This window comes from Macrobrachium nipponense, chromosome 15, assembly GCF_015104395.2.
Source record: "Macrobrachium nipponense isolate FS-2020 chromosome 15, ASM1510439v2, whole genome shotgun sequence".
Lineage (NCBI taxonomy): Eukaryota > Metazoa > Arthropoda > Malacostraca > Decapoda > Palaemonidae > Macrobrachium > Macrobrachium nipponense.
In genome coordinates, this window is record NC_087208.1 from 24,881,477 (window position 1) to 24,904,063 (window position 22,587).

Genomic DNA, 22,587 nt, shown 5'->3' on the forward strand with positions numbered 1-22,587 from the left:
TATTATAGATTATATTTAATAATATATAGAATATATATAGATATATTTAGATATATATATATTATATTTAGTAATAATATAAATATCATATATATACTATTATAAATATATATATATATATATATTATATATCACATGATTAATATATATATATATTTATATATTATATATATATATTTTATATATATATATTGTATTGTATATGGATATATAATTTATATTTAATATATATATATATATTAATTATATATATAATTATATATATCTATATCATATATATTATATATATATATATGATATATAGTTAATATTATATATATATTAATAATATATATATTATATACTAGTATATATATATAATTTTATCAAGAAAATACCATGTTACATACTATATGAAAATGTTATTTACATAGTTAAATTAATTTTCATATATACTTACCAAGTGCCATGGTAATTACAAAATTGGAGCCCTCCCCCTCCTCTCTCAGGACGTAGGGTACAAATGAATAGAGCTCTATCTGTATTGTTCTTCCCTGGAAGTGGGCGGTGCTAGTCAACAAAAGTGGTTGGGTCAGTCGCCGCTAATAGGTTTTGTTCCCATGCTCATTTGGTGAGGAAAATGTTAAGAACCACAATTGAACTTAAGATTATGCATTGAAAATTATAGTGTAAAAGGCATTCTGTGCCAACCTTAAAATCCTGTGTGATTTTTAATGATAGGCCAACCCTCGAAGTGTCGATAGTTGTATCAATAGTTGGCTACATCACAAATATCGCCACTTGAACAAAACATTTGTAACCTAATAATGGTAAAAACGGTAGGTTATTCAAGTGAATCACTAGTGATACAACTTTTGATACTGTAAACAAAAACTAATTACGTGGTTACCATAATTAGATGTTAGGATGAGCAAGTTTTCACTTTTTTACAGGAGGAGGATCTCTATCCGTAATTTTAAAAACCAAAAAGGTCTATAAGCCTAAACAAATATTTTCTGGAGTAAATAATAATTTGAAAAGGATAAACGTATTTTACAGAATATAAGCATTGTCATCGTATGCCATATTCTTTACATTCTCAAAATCTTGGCTGATTGAGCTGTCGATATCTTCATTGCCATTACACTTGGCTGGTAGAATGGAACTGAATTTACCAAAGAAAGCTGGGTTTAAGAATTGCAGCTACTTTATTTATAAACGTAGTATATTAAAAAAAGAAAGTGCTGTGTGTTTTTGTCAGTTTCAGACAGTGCTTTTACCTGCCAGTTGCCAAAACATTTTGCTGTCTGCTCTGCTTATTATTCGTAATTCTTAGACGTGCTTGACTTACGAAAGTTACGACGTTCATAACTATAGTTCCCAGTCGTGCTGGACTTGGAGCCTTGTTGTTTGACCAAGGGGCAATATTTTCTTGGTAGTATTTTATGGCAATATTTTCTTGGTAGTATTTTATAATCAAATTACGTAAAGGGTTTTGCGATATCGATAGCTCCCCAGTTATCCTTAATGATGGGATTCTTTCCAGTTTTGAAGAAATACATTCATGAGGATCTACATCCAATAGGTATTACTCTGCCAATAATGATGTCACAGTATAAAGCACAAAGCACCTATTTTACAAGGATATTTTATGAGAACAAATTTTAAATCATAACACTTACTGAAAGATATTTTAGTTATTTTATATACAGTATTCTAGTAGACTGTGATTATGATGGTTTGTTTACGTCTGTTTACGTCCACCAGCTAGCGACTTAGCTTAGGGAATTTTCTAAAGTTTATGATGACAGACATATTTTGGTTTATTTTAATATTTTATTAATTTCCTGTAAGAATTAGACCTGATTTTCAATGTTTTATTATTAGCAACAATAATTATGCGTACCCCTCACAGTGCATACAACGTACCTAGCCTAGCCTATGGTGCTCAGTCAGGAGCGCCTCCCCCCCCCCCCCCCCAACCCCCCCCCCCCCCTTTTAATCGCAAGGGATGTGTACCAGACCACCGCTCCCGCCACACGAATAGTTGGAACCCCTATAAAATCATTGAAAACAGCCTGTTTCGGTAGATAAAACTTAAGGAAAACCCACACAAAAATTATATTCCTGGTTTTTTAATAGTTTTATCACAAAAGTGCATTTTATGATGAAATTGAACGAAAAAAAGGGGGTGAGAATTTCTGAATATTTCTCATATTAAAATACCGCGAATAGGTGAATATCCAGCGAATAATTGGTAGATATGGTCCAGAGAGAAATCTGCGAATACGGGGCCCGCTGTATATTTTTTTGTTAAAGTTAGTTTGGTAATATCAGTTCAGAATAGAATATTATTCATCCTTCTTTAAAACCGTCCGTGAAACAGTTGAAACCTTACTCATAAGTGATGTTATGCTCATAATTGATGTTATGACACTAAAAGTATGTAAAATTAATGCATAATTGGAAACTAATCTTAATACTTTCTTGATATAGGTTATACTTTTGAAATTTGATTTTCATACATAAATCATTCACAAAAAAAGCTGTGTGATGTAAAAATATTTATTGCTGCAAATAACTTGATATCTATTGTACAGGGGATAAGAGTTTTATATCGTGCAAAAAATGCTGATGTAATGGGAGATCTTTCAGTCTTGTGCCAAAGTAATGCAGCCGTGTTACCTGTATACGCTAACTCTGAACTGCCTTAATGGGAATATAGCCAGAAAATCTTTTGAGTTCACAGGCTCCTTTAACCTTAATATAAAGATTTCCTTTTAATGACTGCAGCTTTGTAAACAGCTACTAGTATTCTATCCATGTCAACGTTGAAGTCATCAAGTTACGCCATTATCTAGTGACTTGTTCTTTCCCTCTCGAAGTACTTGGCTATCTCCTTACATCATAGAGAATACTCTTGCAAATTTAACTAGAGTTACTCAACCTACCTTAGCCATCACAAAATTGACTGCTATTGACGTCAGCTAACATTAAACGCTTTGAAATACAAATATTTGCAGAAACTAAAATAATAACGAAGTGCCTCAGTGGCGTGGTTGGTATGGTGTTTGCGTCCCACCTCGGTGGTCGCGGGTTCGATTCTCGGCCATTCCATTGAGGAGTGAGAGATGTGTATTTCTGGTGATAGAAGTTCACTCTCGATGTGGTTCGGAAGTCATGTAAAGCCGTTGGTCCCGTTGCTGAATAACCACTGGTTCCATGCAACGTAAAAACACCATACAAACAAACAAACAAAATAATAATGATTACTGCTAATGATCATGCAATAATAATCCTGCTCATTGAGGAAAATGAGTTAACATTGTCGTCGTGATACGGAGTGACACAAACAGCTAGTCCTCTCTCTATCTTCCAGATCTCTGTGAATTAATTCATCTGAGAAATTCCAGTTAGTACTTCAGACATGCATGGTGGCTTTAAATATCTGAACGTTTTAGTTTTGCAGATTTAACATATAATTTGTATTTACATATTCTAGAGATGATGATGTGTTTAGTGTAAGAAAAAATGACAAATTTTTAATCTATTTGTATTTTTCATAGCTAACAAACCTTCGGTCATAATAGGATAAATCTTAGCAAAAGATTTTATAGCAAGGAATCTGTGAGATCTGGCAACTCCTGCGTGTATGAGATGGGAGCTGGTCAGCGACCAAGCACCGCACTCCGTGACGCATTATTCGATGAATGAAATCTAATGCAATGTGTATCTTCACTTTTCCTGCCGCTAGTACATACTTGATTTTATTTGGGGTGGATGTTATATATACTGTTAAAGTTAGCTTAAATCTCCGCACCGATAAGTGAGTCGGCATTCAAACAAAAGATCACTTGGCTGACCCAGAAGACTATCAAGTTCACTTGTTCTCTACCAGGCATATTTAAATGTTGTAACTCAGTCAGAATCCTCCTTGCTGCCACTGGGTATAGTTCCTCGCTGGACAAGTGGTTTTCGCACTGGCTACCAGTCCGGTGGCCCGAAGTTTGATTCTCGGCTCGGCCAACGTAGAATCAGAGGAATTTATTTCTGGTGATAGAAATTCATTTCTTGATATAATGTGGTTCGGATCCCACAATAAGCTGTAGGTGCCGTTGCTAGGTAACCAATTGGTTCAAAGCCACATAAAAATATCTAATCCTCCGGGTCAGCCCTAGGAGAGCTGTTAATCAACTCAGTGGTCTGGTAAAACTAAGATATATAACTAGCCACTAGGTATGGGTGATTGTAGGTATTTTGTGAATTCTGGCTGTTTTCTCCTGTCGCCATCACAGTACGTACTGTAATTTTAATCTTAGGATGTCTTCCACTGGAAGCACATCAATTAACATGGAAGCACATCAATTAACATCAGGTTTTGTAGGAATGATTACTGTTAAGCAGGATGCCTAAATTTGAGGTAGATCAACATAATGTTTGTACCGGCTGCAGAGGTACAGTGCAATCTAGAAATTAGATGCGAGTTAATTTGGGATTGATCTAAGGACCTTATGCCTAAAAGGGTCAGATACATATAGGAAAAGAAGGGAAGCAGATAGATTGCAGAAGAAATTAGTTAGGTCAGGGCATAAAGCTCATTTTCTTCCCTTCCTGGTGAGCTTTCATCAGTAGTTAGCCCTACTCAGCCTATGGCTCCCTTTTTGGTTCAAGAAACTTGAATAGAATGTAAACCTTATTTTAGAATCTGTTGAAGGTTTTGACTGAATTTATGATTGGAAACCATTCCGAGTCCCCCTTGTGGAGGTAAAATGTTGGTGCCCTGGCCCATTTAATGTGTTCGCTGAAAGATAATTTTGGTTAGCATAAATCTTCACACAGTATTTTGCTTTTGCTGTCATCAATAGGTAGTACATATTGAGATTGTTAGAACCGATAAGAGTAAGAATGTAAGTATAGTTGTTCTAATTCTTTTATGTTGATGTAATCAATTGTTGAATATATTTCATCAGCTTCTATATCTCATTCTAAATCTTTCTCGGCTATTCCTCTGTCTTTGGCTATTGGAGAGTCTCCTTTTGACTTGGATAATGTTTCTCTTTCTCTTCATACTATGGTTGCAGATTCTACTGTTGTTTCCAAACTAGTATGTAGATGCTGTTCTAGCTGCTTTACTTTCTAAAGACATGTCATCTGGGTGCATTCCCAAGCCGTTTGAGACTCAGTTGGACAAGGTGATGGAGTTCGTTATTAATGGCACTTCTCCTCCATCTCCCTTACAAGTCCTGTTTTCTTTTGATGCCTGGTAGGCCCTCGTCTTCTGCTTTGTCGACTTGCATTGCATCTAGTAGATAGCTGCAGACTACTTTTCCTGCAGTCTCCCCTCCTGTCAAGAAGCAATTTTGTTGCGAAGAGTTGGCTGCTGTCCCCCCCAAGTCCACAAATGACAGAAGAGTTTAATGGGAAGATTCTTCTTCAGACTTTCGGCACTTGCTGGAACATTGCTCTACTCTTTATCTTCATTTAGTGGAGGAAAGAAGTTTTGTAGAGGTTAGGTCTCTGTTATCTTCTAGCATTTCATCACCCATTATGTCTCTGAAGAAGCTTCAGGTTTCTCCTTCAATTAAAGCACATTTTGACAAAATATCTTATTCTGGCACATAAAGCTTCCTTTAAGTCTGCCAGCTCTAGTCTTCCTGGATTTTTGAAGTCGCATAGAACCGCTTACAACACAGGCTCATTATTGGCACTGAAACCATCTTCTGTTAACAATTCTGATTTCTTTGCTTGTCTCAATCCTATGAAAAGACACTCTTGAAACTGGCAAGGTGCTTTGGTCTAATGCAGAGGCAGAGACTTTGTCCAAGTCTTTGTTTAGAATGATTGAAGTACTGTCATTTGCTGAGCTTTGGCGTAGTATTGTTGCTGCCTCTCTGCACTAGCTCAAAGAAGTTCAGATGACCTAAAACAGGTTGCATTGATTTTATCGCAGTCATAAATATGAGGCATTATAAACAATACTCAACTTTTGTGCAGCATTTGCTGAAACTTTCGTCATATGTTTCTCAAAAGTTAGATGTGAGTCAGAAGTTACATCTAGAATGGTTAAAGCGTCAGGCTCAGTCAGGAGAGTTCCATCCACTTGAAAGAGTGGATGGGATGGGAAATCTGTGTCTACTGATCAGTGCAGTAGTGTTTTCGTTTTACCACCATTCCCAGATTCAGTCCATATCCCGATTGAGGCTGATGGAAGCTTCATTTAGCACATTCACATATAGTATCATTGCATATTTTAATTTTAAAACTTCTGTTAGTTCCTCATTAGAAGAGTCGGTTACGTGTTTGATTACTAATCTCAGGGTCAGGGTTCAATCCCCTGCTCTTCCAACGCAAAAATAGGGGAATTTATTTCTAGTGTTGGAAATCCATTTCTCGATGTGGTCTCGATGTGGTTCATATCGCACAATAAGCTGTAAGTCCCGTTGCTAAGTAACCAATTGGTTCCTAGCCACTTAAAAATATCTACTTAATCCTTGGGCCAGCACCAGGAGAGCTGTTAATTAATCAGCTCTGAGGTCTGGTAAAACCAAGATAAACTTAACTTATAACTTCTGTTAACCCTTAAACGCCGAAGCGGTATTTTAAAAATCGTCTCCCATATGCCAGCGGCATTCGCAAGTGAGCGCCGAAGCGGAAAAAATGTTTTTTTCAAAAAATCACAGCACGTTTAGTTTTTAAGATTAAGAGTTCATTTTTGGCTCCTTTTTTTTTGTCATTGTCTGAAGTTTAGTATACAACCATCAGAAATGAAAAAAATATCATTATCATATATAAATATTGGGATATATGACAGCGCGAAAAAAAATTTCATATATAATTGTATACAAATCGCGCTGTAAGCAAAACGGTTAAAGCCAACGAGTTAATTTTTTTCGTTGTATTGTACACTAAATTGCGATCATTTTGGTATATAACACATTGTAAAACGATCAAGGCAACACAGAGAAAATATCACAAAATGATGCATGAATTCGTAACACTTGGACGTAAAAAAAAAGCGGTTTTCAAAAATTCACCATAAATTGAAACATTGTGCTATAGAGACTTTCCGTTTGTTGCAAAATGAAGGCAATTGAGTGAATATTACTGGACTGTAAGTATTGTAGCTTACAATTGCAGTTTTCGACCATTTCAGTCGAGTTAAAGTTGACCGAAGGACAAATTTTTTCTATTTATCGTTATTTATATGAAAATATTTCAAAACTGATAAAATCTACAACCATGGGTTGTTTTTGGTTGTATTCTATATGAAATTGAGCACATTTTCATATATAAAAACTTTATGTAACGGCTAATTCAAAATGGTGCAAACATTACGACAATCGGACAAAAACATTTCTGATTTTTTTCGGAAGAGTTACTGTGCAGACATAAGGAATTTTTTTTTTTTTCATAAATTCACCATAAATCGAAATATTGTGCTAGAGACTTCCAATTTGTTGCAAAATAAAGGTAAATGATTGAATATTACTAGAATGTAAGAGTTTTAGCTTACAATTGCGTTTTATTACCATTTCGGTTGAGTCAATGTTGACCAAAGGTTGATATTTTGGCATTTATCGTTATTTATATGAAAATATTTCAAAACTGATAAAAGCTACAACCATGGGTTGTTTTATTTTTGTATTCTACATGAAATTGCACACATTTCCATATATAAAACTTTATGTAACGGCTAATTTAAAATGGTGCAAACATTACGACAATGGGATGAAAAAATTTATGATTTTTTCGGAAGAGTTACCGCGCAGATGTAAGGAAAAAGTTTTCATAAATTCACCATAAATCAAAATATTGTGCTAGAGACTAACAATTTGTTGCAAAATGAAGGTAAATGATTGAATATTACTAGAATATAAGAGTTTTAGCTTACAATTGCATTTTTCAACCATTTCGGTAGAGTCAAAGTTGACCGAAGGTTGGAATTTTGGCACTTATTGTTATTTATATGAAAATATTTCAAAACTGATAAAAGCTACAACTATGAGTTGTTTTTTGTTGTATTCTACATGAAATTCCGCACATCTTCATATACAGTAGTACCTCGAGATACGAAATTAATCCGTTCCGAGGGGCCCTTCGTATCATGAGGTTTTCGTATCTTTGACCACATTTTACATGTAAAATGGCTAATCCGTTCCAAGCCCTCCAAAAATACCCCAGTAAATTTCATATTAAAGCTAAGTTGACCTATAAACAATGAAATACTACAACAATTTGGACCATTCAATACCTAAATTAATAAAAAAAATGCAAAATATAACCTGTAAATAAAGTGTATATTAGTGTACATGGTAACAAGAAATATACTGTACGTACGTAAAATGTGGAAGCTTACCTTTCGAGTGAGGCTACGTACATACGCACCTATCCAAGGAAGATTGCTTCTGCCTACTTTTCACATTGTTCCTGTGTGAGCCTTTTCGGGGGGTGTCTTCTACAAATGATTGCACTTTATGAAAAGCGGCTTTAATTTCTGCCGTTTTTTTTCTTTTGTACATATGTACGTATACATACAATTTAAAAAATATACATACGTACTACATACGTAACTATCCAAGGAAGATTGCTTCTGCCTACTTTTCACAATGTTCCTGTGTGAGCCTTTTCGGGGGGTGTCTTCTACAAATGATTGCACTTTATGAAAAGCGGCTTAATTTCTGCCTTTTTTTTTCCTTTTTTGATTTTTAATTTTTTATTTTACTTTACGTAGGTTTTTTTTTTTTTTTTTTTTTTTTTTTTTTTTTTTTTTTTTTTTTTTTTTTTTTTTTTTTTTACAGAATTTCAACTTTCTGTTCTTTATCACTTGGTTCTTTTTTTGCACCTCATGACTCTGTTGGCCCTGGTGTCCATCAAAACCCTGTTCAACCAAATGCTCTCTCTGCAACTGATTTGGGTACTGAATGTTCAGCTGCTGACCTTCAACATAAACTGAAGTGCCTTGATTATACGTACTACTGGTATGCATGTTGTAAATGATTGGTCTACACCCTCTGTTTAGTAGGGAGTGGAGATTCTACCAACCTTGCAAAGTTTCCAGTTATCCCATGAGAGAGACCTTGATCACTTATCCCATGTGAGAGATCTTGGTCACTCTTTTTTTTAAATACGTACACATTGACGATCCCGAAAACGAATACCGCGTGCGTACTATAACAATGCTGGTACAGAGTGGCTGAGCCACCCCACCACGTGTAAATAGTAGATGCATGATGGGAGGGACGCTGGCCAATAGGAGAGAAGGATTTCTTGGCCGCGACTAGCATCAGGAACCAATGGGAGAGCAGGAGGATGGTGGCGAGTCTACTAGTACTAAGATGGCGGCGTGCGGCGCGATTTTCAAAATTGTTATCCGGGCGAATCTCGGACTTTCAGAAACCTTTCGTATCTCAAGTTTTTCGTAAGTTGAGCCTTTCGTATCTCGAGGTACCACTGTACAGGCAGTCCCCGGGTTACGACGGTCTTGGCTTAAGACGTTCTGAGGTTACGACGCTTTTCAATTATATTCATCAGACATTATTTCCAGGGTTACAATGCCTACAACGCTCATCTGGCAGATGAAATATGACACCAAAAATGCAAAATATTCAATATTTGAAGGTTTTTGATGAAAAATGCCATAAGAATGCAGTTTACATAGTTTTCAATGCACCCAAAGCATTAAAAGTAAGGTTTTCTTAGGATTTTTGATGATGTTCTGGCTTACAACGATTTTCGGCTTATGACGCATCTCAAGAACGGAACCCCCGTTGTAACCTGGGGACTGCCTGTATAATACTCCATGTAACAGCTAATATAAAATGGTGCAAAAATTATGTCAAAGTGACGAAATAATTTCTGAGATGTGTTGCTGATGCTTTTTAGTGCGAGAAGAAAGAAATTTGCGCTTCGCGCCTGGGTAACAATTGTAAACAAAACAACGCCTTGATCCGTGCGCTCCCAGCATCCCCCAAGGCGCGTGATTAAAAAGTTTTTGCATAGTAGGCCTATAACTATTTTTCTGCGATTTTTAAAAAAAACTTTTTTATATCGACGTACCAAATGTCCGATCGGTACCCAACAGACAATTTATATAGACGTTTAATACGTCCAATCGGCGTTAAAGGGTTAATTAATTCTATAATTTAAATAATTCACAATGACATTATACCCAAAAGAGAGAGAGAGAGAGAGAACACATACGCTAAATTACATATTTTTATTACATTTAGTTACAAGTCCTGTATTGTTATAACTATTCTATCCAGTTATTTCATATTTCAGTATGCTTAGCTTTCAGAGTAAATGGTATCATAGGTACATGTATATGTTAAAAAATCATATGGCAAGGGTTTGCTGTTGTAAGTAATTTCAAACATATGCAGAGCTTAATACAGGGCTTGGAACTTATTATTCATAAACATGTGGGGGATAGCTTTATTAGTTTGCCAGAACAGGTAACAGTTGAAATTTAATTTCCATGGCCTTTTTTTTTTCCTAGCAGAACTTACAGGACCTTTTTTAGAGAATAGCTATCTTACTTGGATGCAAAAACATCTGACATGTAGTTAATTTTAATCAGTATTGACAGTCACACCAATTGCTTGTTCTGTATAAGAGAAAATATATTAAATGATGTAATATTTACCTGATGATGATGGAATGAATTTACCCATTCAATGGAAGCACAAAAATTCTGTTCAGTATTAGATCTGATATTTACAATGTGAATTGTGTTAAATTTAAGCAAACCATGAGATCAATAACCATCACATTTACTTTTCTAATACAGTTTTAAAGTAATTAACATAATGACAATGTTAGTTAATGGCAATAGTGGTATAGTACTGATACATGAATACAAAAATACAAGTGCTGATGTAATTAAATGACACTGATGAACTACAGCATTTAATACAATACTGTCAGTGCTTTACAATGGCAGACTGATTTAAATAGTACATAAAATACTTTTATTTATATTGCATGTGCTAATTATTTGGATTTTGATCCACTATTTACACTGACAAGTATGCCATGTTGTAATGCAAAATAATGAAGAAATGATGATATGAAGGCTGCAACGTAAGTGCATCTGCATGAAGATCAGCTATCACAGAGGTGCAATGCAGTTGTTGGCATCAAAAGCTTTCAGGAAACTGTAATGAGAAAGAAAACAAATATTAATTTACAAAGAGTAGGGGATTGAACAGCTGGACAAATGGATATTTCTTGACTCCAGGGGGAAAGGCCTTATGGAATATATTGGCTATTTAAGGGGTGAGGGTAGTGGGGAAGAGAATATGTATGACTAGTATAAAATAAGTCTTAAAAACAATTTCGTGGACACCAACTTGGTGGCTCAAGCACAGGAAGTGGTGGGAAAGCAGTTAAGCACATGTGTTCAATTGCTTTACAAGAAGTGCACCCACTCAATGAAAAATTAGAAATTTCAAACACCCACAGGTACAAAACCACGGACATCATCTCTGTCAGCATGACAGCAGATGACCTGAACCTTTCAGTCAACCTAAAATCTAAGCAGATACTGTATAAAGTAAGAAACAAAAACAGGATATTCTAATATTTTAGAAACAATGGTCCATTACACAATAGGTAAATAATGAGCTTGAATGGGAAAATACACCCAAAAATTCTGGTATAAGATGAAAGTACCTTCATTATGTACCTGCTTACACATATTGCTCATGCAAAAATTTATTTCATGTTTCCTAATGCAGAAATAATTATAACAATCCTCTTCACAATGAATGCAGTTTCTCATATGATATCAATTCGGTCATCACTCACAATTTATAGTCTGATAAACTTTTTTGTAATTAAAACTGGCCAAAAAAATTCCAGCCAACATTTTAGTTGTGGTTAAGTATTTAAACTTACATAATTAATGCTAACATATTCATGAACATAGTGAGGTTGAATAAGTTTTGTCTTAAGATTTTTTTTTCAAAATTGCCTCCTTGGCAGCACCAGTCTTAACAATACGATAGACTTATACTTGGAGGGAGGTAAAAGTAACCTGAACTGGCTGGGGGGTTAAACCCAACCGACCATCCTTCTTAGAAGAACGATTTCTAAAGGAGGGGTCAAAGCCTGTGAGAGAATAAGTAAACGAATACCTAACTCGGCCTGCTGGGTTCAGTACAATGTGGTATGGCCAGATTCATTGCACACATTGAGTTAAGAAGAGCTTTGTCTGTTCCAGTAACAAACCTTTCAAGCCACAGGGATTTGTTACCACTCCCCAGTCCCTTGCTAGAGGGAGGAGCATATGCTACCAAGTAGACTTGTTGTATAGAAAAACAAAAATGCTACCAAGTACACTTGTTGTATAAAAAAAAAAAAAAACCATCATCAGTATGAGTACCAGACTCACTTCCCAAAGAAGAAAGGAACAAAGAGAAAGAAAGAGCACAGCCAACTCACTCATTCTCTCTCCCACACAAACATCTTATGTAAGATACCAATTGCCCTGTCAGAGGCTAGATGAGCTACACAACTTGTTGGGCAGCCACCACAGGGCCCAAAGAAAATGTGTCCAAGGACCTGTGGGCAATATCCTTCAAATAAAAGGGAGTGAATGTGGTTTGACACAGCCAAGAACCAGCATTCAAAATTCTATGAAACGACATGTTCTTCTTAAAAGCCAGAGAAGAACTTAAGCCTCTGATGTCATGCACCCTAGGGTGTACTGACTCTGTAACAGAACTAGGGAGCGAGGAATATGCCTGAGTAATCACCTCACATAGCCAGATGGAAATTGTTCAAGGAAACTTCCTTTCTGATGTGGCCTAAGTCAAAGGTGACAAGACCTTTTCAGATAGCAGTACAGAACCCTGATGGGACAAAGCCATAGTTCCTGTGGGTCACTCCACCAAGTCATTCAGTGAGGGAATTGAGAATGAGGCAAACCTGTCATCATTTACCAAGGGATTCGAAACTCTTGGAGGAATCCATGATCAAAGGGGACACACACACACACACACACACACACACACACACACACACACACACACACACACACACACACACACACACACACTCTAAAACGCAAAGAAATAATGGGCAAACAAAGCAACTGGCTTGGGAAGGAGAGCGTAATGCTGCTACTCCAAGGCGGTCAAGAAAGGCTGATGTGTCACGAGGTCCCAAGCTTGGTCGGTGACCAGCTTCCACCTCGTATATGTATGGGTTTCCAGATGCCACAGATTCCTTGCTTTACAATCTTTGATTGTTTTTAACCAGTTTCCAGCTGGTGCTAGAAGATTATCCTATTGTTAAGACCGAAGGTTTGTTCCGTGTACGAACAAAAATGATATTGTTATGATACAATAAAGTTCGTTCATACTTACCTGGCAGATATACTTACCTGGCTAGGTTGGTCAGGTGGTGATATATATATATATATATATATTATTTTACTTCTTAGCCCTCATGGTATGGTCAATATGTCTAGTCACATTGTGGTCACGCCCCCCATTGACAGATCATCTGAGTGCACCAGCTTTATAGGTCTCTACCTCGCTGGCAACTCTAGTAAAGCAGAAGCAGACTTGGGTGACAGTAATCACGAAGTCAGTTAATGCTAACAGGTGGAACCAAGATGTAAATCATACTGCATGCATTTGTTTCCCCAAAAATCCATTCTAATTGCTGGTCCCTTCCCACCTCCAACGGTGGGATTCAGCTATATATATATCTTGACAGGTAAGTTTCATGAACAAAATGATATTGTTATGATACAATAAAGTTTGTTCATACTTACCTTGGCAGATATATAATAATCAAGTACCCACCCACCTCCCCTCAGGGGGACAGTGGGAAAATAAAAAATTATGAATAGAAAATGGGAATGGTTCCTGATACCCGCCTCCCAGCGGCGGGAATGGGTAATAACTAACCACCTGACGACCAATGCGTGTCGGAAGTTTTTTGAAATTCTGTCGGACTTCAGAAAATGCAGCTATATATAGCTGCATTTTCTGAAGTCCGACAGAATTTAAAAAACTTCCGACACGCAGTGGTCGGCCAGGTGGTTAGTACCCATTCCCGCCGCTGGGAGGCGGGTATCAGGAACCATTCCCATTTTCTATTCATAATTTTTATTTCCACTGTCCCCTGAGGGGAGGTGGGTGGGTACTTGATTATATATATCTGCCAGGTAAGTATGAACAAACTTTATTGTATCATAACAATATCATTTTGTTCATGAAACTTACCTGTCAGATATATATATAGCTGAATCCCACCGTTGGAGGTGGGAAGGGACAGAATAGAAGGATTTTGGGAAACAAATGCATGCAGATGATTTACATCTTGGTTCCACCTGTTAGCATAGCTGACTTCGTGATTACTGTCACCCAAGTCTGCTTCTGCTTTACTAGAGTTGCCAGCGAGGTAGAGACCTATAAAGCTGGTGCACTCCAGATGATCTGTCAATGGGGGCGTGACCACAATGTGACTAGACCATATTGACCATACCATGAGGGCTAAGAAGTAAAATAAATATATATATAAATATATATATCACCACCTGACCAACCTAGCCAAAGTTAAGGTGTGTTAACTAAGGCTTAAGAGTTAAGAAGTCGCCGTTGTCGGCGACCCAACAACTAAATTAAGAGCTCTTCCTAACCATTTTCTACAGGATAGGATGAGTGGTACTTCTTGCCCCCAAGATTGTGTCTGCAGACACGTATGGCCCTAGCGAGCAGCAGATCTCATATGCCATCTTCACATCTCGCAGGGAGTGTGAAGTGAACACAGAGTTGCTTCGCTAAAACATGGTACTCAGGATGTTGCTGAGTGCCATGCTCTGTTGAAATGCTTCCGAGGCCGCGCCCTCACCTCGTGAGCATTCAGATAAAAAGATTTCAAATCTTTGTGCAAACACAATGAAGGAGCATTTTTGAAAGAACTCCTTACACTAAAGCCAGGGTGTTCTTCGATATGGGCAAGTCTGGTCTTTTTCGGAACACTGCAGATTGCCCGAATGACTTCGACTTTCTTGAGTTTTATGTAGATAAAACTTGAGAGACCCGACAGGGCACAGGACTCTCTCTGGCTCCTGCCCACTAACTTGTGTCATCCTTGCTTCCAAGCTCCTGGCCCAAGGACAAAACGGGTTTCCATTCTTAGGCCACAACGGAAGGCTTAGAGAGCACACCGCCTTGTGTTCTCTAAAGCCAAAACTTGTGACGATGGCTTAAAATCTCACTAACCCTCTTTGTCGTATCTAGGGTGGTTAGAGAAGGCCTTCTGATCACATGCAAGAAGTTAACAGGTAGGAGAGGTTCGAATGCTTTGACATCAAGAACTTCAGACTACGTCTAAGTTCCATATTGAAAGCTTCGATCTGGACATGCACAGTCAGTCCGTCTGTACTAAAGTCAGGTGACCGACCAGTTGACCAGTCAGACGAATCAAGGACAGCAAGGCTGTACCCTGAAGACCATAAGGCACTATTCTTCGCTGAAGGATGAGTGTCTGGACTGCCTGGGCGAATCAATCTAAGCAAACCTTGGGGGGTGTATCAACGCAACCCAACGTCGTCAGCGAATCAACTCCTGACTCAAGCTTCTGGTGCCAGGAGCAAGGAGCAAAAAAGGCGATTCAGTCCCGAAGGAAGAATGCCTGACAGTCCAACCTGGTTTCATGTTACACGATCATCGGGGGTGTATAAACGCAACCGACTTCGTCAACAAGAAACTCAGGGCTACTATATGTTGCCTGATCTCGCACGAGTGTCTGACTCCGAGAAAACAGGTGAGACAAAAAGTAGATGGTGAGCGAGTTTCGAGATTCCACAGAACTCAAAGATCGTGAAGGGCTTTGTTGTTTGACAGACGCAAATCTCTGAGCCCAAAGGCCGTCAACAACATATTTGCGTATTCTTTAATAGTTGTGACTGCCAGCTTATCCCATTCTTCAGACGGAAATGGAAGACGGTAATCTTATTCCTGTCAACATCTCGATAGTCTGAACGTAGTCAGACTCAGAGCGGAGAGGTTATAGGTACCTTTCGAGTTAGAGTAGACCGACTCTTTCGGAAAAGGTCCTTGGAAAGTGAACTAGGAAGGATGTGACCTCTGTGAATCCAGGATCCTGAAGGCCAACATGGGGCGATCAGCGTCATTGTCGCTCCCTGTGACGTCATAAATCCTCTTACTACATTTCCTAAGCGATTGAAAAAGGGGAAAAGAGACTAAACATCCATCCCCGTTCAATATCATAGGATGGCGTTTAATGGTACCGATCCCGGATCGAGAATAAGGGAGCAGAGAAGAAGAAGCCTCTTCGTCCTCAACATATCGAAGAGAAGAATGAAAGGGCGTCCCTAAAGTCTCCACAACTCTCAACTTACTTCTAAAGAAAGATTCCACTCGGAAGTCAATAGTTGCTGCCGTCTATCGAGACGATTCGTACGGACTTTTGCAATCCTGTAACGAACCTCTAGAGGATCGTTACATTCTACGCCTGTTGTTATAATAGGCTCTTTCTCGTAAACTCGAACAGGGACCAAGAGAAGATACTTCTTAAGATATGAGGGAGCTGTGGAATATCAGAGTTGATCTGGACCACTGGTTCCAAAAACTCGTTTCTAGGACTGGAGGGACGACCGAAATGCTTTTACTTCTTTCAGATTAAGATCCCGGACATCTGAAACCCTATCCAGATGTCCGGCACCTTCTTTCTATCACCTCAGGTGATAGACGCACCGAGAGATGTTCAGAATCATCCCTAGATCTTGAATAATATTTCAGTTTCCCGGTAGGAAAAAACTGTGGAGGTCTGAATTGCAGTCTATTCGGGGAAACAAACTTCTTCAGGAAGGAAATGGTCCCCAGCAAGCTCATCCATTCCCTCCCCGAGTATGCTTACTTCCCTAATAAGGCTGCGCTTTGCCTAAGCAAGAGAGCATATAAAAGTGCAATGTTGCGGTAGACTCGTAGTTCTATACTGTGCGGTAACGAGCACCGAAAGGATTAAGAGATAACTCTGTTGAACATAGTAAGGCAAAACGAATGCAACGTTTATTCATTCACGTAAGAAATCCCCTCAATCTTAGGCTAAAGTCCGTGATTGTAGGACAGAGATACAGTTAGTCAGTCAATCCCGCAGGAGAGACGTAACCGCCAGCACAGAGATACGGTTAGTCAGTCAATCCCGCAGGAGAGAGAGACGTAACCTACCGCGCATGACAGCGCACGATCTGTTACTGGCTCGGTTGGACTGGAGGAGTCAGGAGGACAGACACAGCAGCAGCCAGCAGCTTACGAACGTCGTCTCTTAACTTTATGTCTGGGTTGCCAGCTACCCTATTCTACGAAGAAATAGGTCCGTTATTTTTGAGCAGAAAGAGACTCTCAAGCTGGTATATTTAAGCGAAACAGAAAACGCTAAATATATAGATGCGTTTGTGTCGTCAGAACACTACCATACAACGGTAAAAGATAAATCGGAAACTCCTGGAAGGCTGCAGGGAGTAACGATTAAATGTCCTAAAATAATAGACAATAGACCTCTCGGTTGCCATCCGAAGAGGTAACTACAGCAAGCGTATATGACTTGAACCAACCAGTAGTAAATAACGCAAGGCAAAATATGATATTATATCACAAAGTTTGTTCATACTTACCTGGCAGACATATATATAGCTGAATTCGGAAATACAGCTACATACATATCTGACAGGCAAGTTTCATGAACAAAACTTAGAGAATCGAAGCAGACAGCTCAAGCTTCTTATGTTATTGGACATAAGCGTTCATTGACGTAGTCTACAAGTCTATTTCTTGTACGAGTCTGCGAATGACGAATGAGAACTCTTCCGAATCTTGTCAATAAGAGCTTATTCGCTTACGCAATATCAAGTTAATGAGATGTTTGTCAATGAGAACTAACCCATTTACGGGACAAAGAGATATTTTGTCAATGAGGGGATACCCACTTACTTGACAAAACGATAGTATATTGTCAATGGGGGGAAAGTCACTGAATTGACAAAACTTAATCCAGGAAGTCGAGCATTTTATTTTTCCGACGAGAAGCAATCCTTCAGGATTCGTGCACGTGCACGCACTTTGGCAGTCTGGGGATTTTCATCAGAAACTGCCGAAGGCACGCCAGATCGGTTGGGGTTCCTCGTAACCCTCCTTCGGCTTTCGACATGCTCTCTCCCCGGGTCCTGGGAGTCAAGCAGAGGTCCCGGCCTAGAGGCGAAATAAGGCCGATCTGACGCACCCTCCACTACACAAGGGGCACTGTCACTGCACTTAGCCACTTCACTATTGCTCTCTAAAGCAAGCACTTTCGATTCTAAGTTACGAATCGAAAGAGTATAAGAGAAAGGGCAATAACCTCTACAGACACTGTTTTAGGGCCCGAAGGCAACATTACAGGGTTAGGAGTAACAATAACAGAAGTAGCACTCTTCACAACAATGAAGGAGAGCGATCACCTCTCGCAGACATATTCATAACCCGTAGGCCATACTATAGGGTTAGGCAAAATAAAGTCTACAGGAAGGTTAGCAGGTTCACTACCCTGACTTTTGTTTACTGATTAATTGCGTACATACGAATCATACTTTTTCCTTTACGGAATTAGACATGTTTACTGATTAATTGCGTACATACGAATCATACTTTTTCCTTACGGAATTAGACATGTTTACTGATTAATTGCGTACATACGAATCATACGTCTTCCTTACGGAATTAGACAAAGTCTCACACTCCTTACATGACAAATCTCAAGAAAGAAGCAAGACCCATAGCCCTCGTGCATACCAAGTGCGGATCTACCGAAGCTTTCGGTAGCCACACCCTATCTTTGCAGACAACCCTCTGAAACTAGCCTAACTAGATTCAGATATCTTATGCAAAAATGAATCAAATTCAAATCAATTTAAGATAGCGTATGCCTAGCCACAAATCCAAGTAAATAAATTAAAAGACAATTAGGATACTTAGCGGCAATGAAGTTTCCAAAATCCTGAGCCGGAGGTACTGAAAACAGGTGTTTTCAGCACCGGCGACAGAAAAATTATGAATAGAAAATGGGAATGGTTCCTGATACCCGCCTCCCAGCGGCGGGAATGGTTACTAACCACCTGGCCGACCACTGCGTGTGTCGGAAGTTTTTTAAATTCTGTCGGACTTCAGAAAATGCAGCTATATATATATCTGACAGGTAAGTTTCATGAACAAAATATGATTTTGTCTCTTGAAAACATAATCATAAATGTTCCTGAATCACTATTTAGGTGGGAAGTTGAGATGCTAAATGCCTGAAAGTTTGTGCATGCCTGTGGGATGCAAAGCACTTGGGGATTGATATAATACATCAGAAGCAAAGTCTCGGGTCGCTTACAAACTGCTAATACAAGTACGGACAAAAGCCCATGGAAATGTAAAGCAAGGTACTTGTAGCAGTTAGAATAGGAATGGAAGTAGTACACTTCCTTTCAGTGTAATATGAAGCAGCATATAATCTCTGAAGTCTTAATACAGTAAGGCCATGAATGGGAGATGAGGACAAGATATAATGAAAAGGTTAGATCCCATCCTCTCATCCTGGAGAAAAACAAGGCTAACTGCCAAGTCTATCCACTTATGGGAAACAATAGGCAGGCAGTCCTGTATGATTTCACCATCAAGATCAACAAGAAAACACGGTCTTCATGACATTTTTTTCCTCTGTCCCATGGAAAGGAAGGGTGTGGAGATGTTACCACTGGTATGTGATCCTCAACCAAGTCAAATCTGATAGTCCTTACTTGACAAAGTAAAGGGTCCTTTTTATAATCAATGACTAAAGATAAACAAAGGAGTAGCAAAAAGGTGCCTTATAATGGTCCTGGCTACTGTTAATTTGTAGCTTTGCTACAAAAAAGAATACGACAATCCCACTGACAATCCAGCTTCTACCATGTGTGATCTTTGCTCCATCTTTCAGATGCAATCATCAGTAGAAAGACTTTGATATGGTGGAATGGTATAGGGTAAGACTTAAGAATGAAAGAGAGATCCCAGTTAAAGAGGTTTAAGCAACTCTTGAACTTTATTGTGAGAGCTAGATGAGTTTTCACAATTTTATAGTTTAAAATGCTGTTGGCAGCATTGGAAAAGAGCAATCAATGATACAGTTGAGTTGACTAGATGAACACTTCTTCCACTTCACCTACAAAATCAGTTCTGCTCGGTTAGTATAAAAATTCTGTCACAGTTGAAAGGTGATTGTCAACATGTTTCGGAGTTGGTGAAGTCTGAAAATGAACAGAAATTATCTCCATCCTTAGATAATAAGTTGACTAAGTCACAATCAACTTGAACTTTAAAGGTTGACTAATATGCCTAACCTTTCTGTCAACTTCTTTTGCGCGTAAAATCCCTTCTAAAGAATTTGCTAGAATGAGCCAAATACAAGATAACTCAAATATTTACAAAGTGCAGCCATCCCTAAACTGGGGCAAAAACACTAATGAGTAACTGAGAAGGGTACTCTGTGTGAAACACAGAACTCAAAACTATCTTCTTCATCACATACAAATTGTAGACACTTCTTGGATTCCGCATTGATAGGAATGTGGAAGTAGCCATCCTAGATCTATTAAAATCATTCAATTATCTTGGACGGCCTCAAGAACTGTCTTGGATGACTTGGGCATGAGCTTCATAAATTTTTTCAGCTCTTTAGATATGCAGTACTGGCCTCCAACTGTATCTGACATCAGAAAGGGGCAACTGTAAAACCCAGAAGTTACTTCTGACACAGGTTCAATGGCCTTTTTTTCTAGTAATGCCTGAACTCCCCTTGCTATGAATTTATCCTGTGCAGGTAAGCTTAAAAAGAGAAGAAAAAAAAAAAACTGGGACTAAGGGCAGAGGTGAACCTTTTCTAAAATGAATTGCCTAACATTCCTTCAACACCTTCTTAACCCACAAATCTGTGCCTAATTCATTCCAGAAAAACCAAATATTTGCTAATTTAGCACCAAATTGGATCTGAGGCCTTAGTGCTAAACTTTTTATTTATTGTTCTTTTCTACTAGGGATAGAAGTACTTATATGATGAAAGGGTCTTCTCTTCTAGAAAAAGGCACAACAGGACAATCAAAATTCCAATGTGGGTCTGAAAACTAGAGAAGGAAATTATCCCTCTTGCTGGGAAGTCTTAAATTTAGGCTTAGAAGTGCTACAATCAAGTCTTCTGTGTCCTTTTCAAAAACTAAGCTGAAATATCTTTTACAGAAACCAAATCAAACAGTTTTGTAAGGTATAACTTGTAAAAAATTAAGCCAGCTCCTTGACCTGGAAAAACAATCTTTGAAGAATTACATAATTAGTCCCCTCTCCTAAGGATGACATTATAGAACAAATTGTTTCTCTGATGAGATCATTATAATCCTTATGCACTTGAGGAAATCAAGTGTATCTTGTGCTAAATATTCAAATTCAAATTGTAAATATGCTGCCTTTACCTCAATACTGAGTTACTGTGCCTGAAGATCAGTCTTGACAGGACAAAATTTTGAAAGAATGAAAATATTTGAATGAAATGGTCCATTTCAGCTAAAGACCACAAGACTTGACTTAATGAATAGATTTCCTACTGGTAGTCTACCAAACTGGCACTTTGAGAATAGACAGAGGGTGTCATACAGATGATTTAGGTGGTTCCATGGTTTAGTAGTACGTACTTGGCCATTCTTCTACTTCACAAATGGAGGAAAAACAAGGCAGAAGATTTGGTGCTACTACCTTTGGCTTTCAAAAACACACTGATGGATTAAAGCTTGTCTGAAACTGACTTGACCATCACAAGAGACTCTCCTCATAGGCAACTCCTTAAAATCTAATTGGAAGGCTGATGTTTCATCTTCAGCAGATTTTAAATGTGGCTTTACGTATAATTCACTGGAGTTAAATGGGTTGTCTATACACAGATAAGAACAATTTATCTTTGTTTTCTGATTTACTAGTTGTTGGTTTCAAAGCCAAAAGAAGTCACAAATTCACTTCAATCTTTGAAGAAGAAAATGTTACTAAATGATCTGCCAATTCCTTAGCCTTGTCTCAATTGAACAAGAAAAACCTGAAGATTCAGGTAAGAAAAAAAAAAAAGTTTATTAAACAAGATTTAAATTTACCTTGTCTCACATGTTAAGAAAATGCCTGATATATGGTAATGAGAATTTGAAACCAAGTTGGAGTAACAGCTTAAAAGGTGGCTAACCAATATGCAATATTTTCCACCATATTGTCTGCATTTCCATATCATACTCTCCATAACGAGAAGCCTGGTAAATCTATGACAAAAACAATTATTTCTAATATAACTGCAATCTTTGACCCTAAAAATGTATTGGATAAGCTCATTACCTTGGATTATATTCTTCCACACGTCCACGAAGAATATTTGGGCCCAGAAATTGTGCTAGTTGGGTTAAACACTGGCTTGCAGCTGAAGATGTTAAAGCATTCTCACATTCCTGGAATATAAATCAAAATTATTTCAAAACTGGCCAAACCTTCAATATTAATGCTGAATACAAAATACCAGAATCAAACCAACAAAAGCAGACCT

At 38.1% G+C, this 22,587-nt stretch overlaps 1 protein-coding gene across 3 annotated transcripts in view; it reads right to left on the bottom strand.

Annotated features, from left to right (window-relative positions):
- Positions 1–10,180: 10,180 nt before the first annotated feature.
- The window catches only part of LOC135227041 (uncharacterized), a 147,890-nt gene continuing 135,483 nt past the window's right edge, over positions 10,181–22,587 (bottom strand). For all 3 annotated transcript variants that reach the window (XM_064266834.1, XM_064266832.1, XM_064266833.1), the window contains exons 16-17: positions 22,383–22,492; positions 10,181–11,135 (exon numbers count right to left, since the gene is read on the bottom strand). In XM_064266834.1, the coding sequence (XP_064122904.1) occupies positions 11,090–11,135; positions 22,383–22,492 (156 nt within the window). In that variant the 3' untranslated portion in view covers positions 10,181–11,089. The remainder of the gene's footprint in view (positions 11,136–22,382; positions 22,493–22,587) is intronic.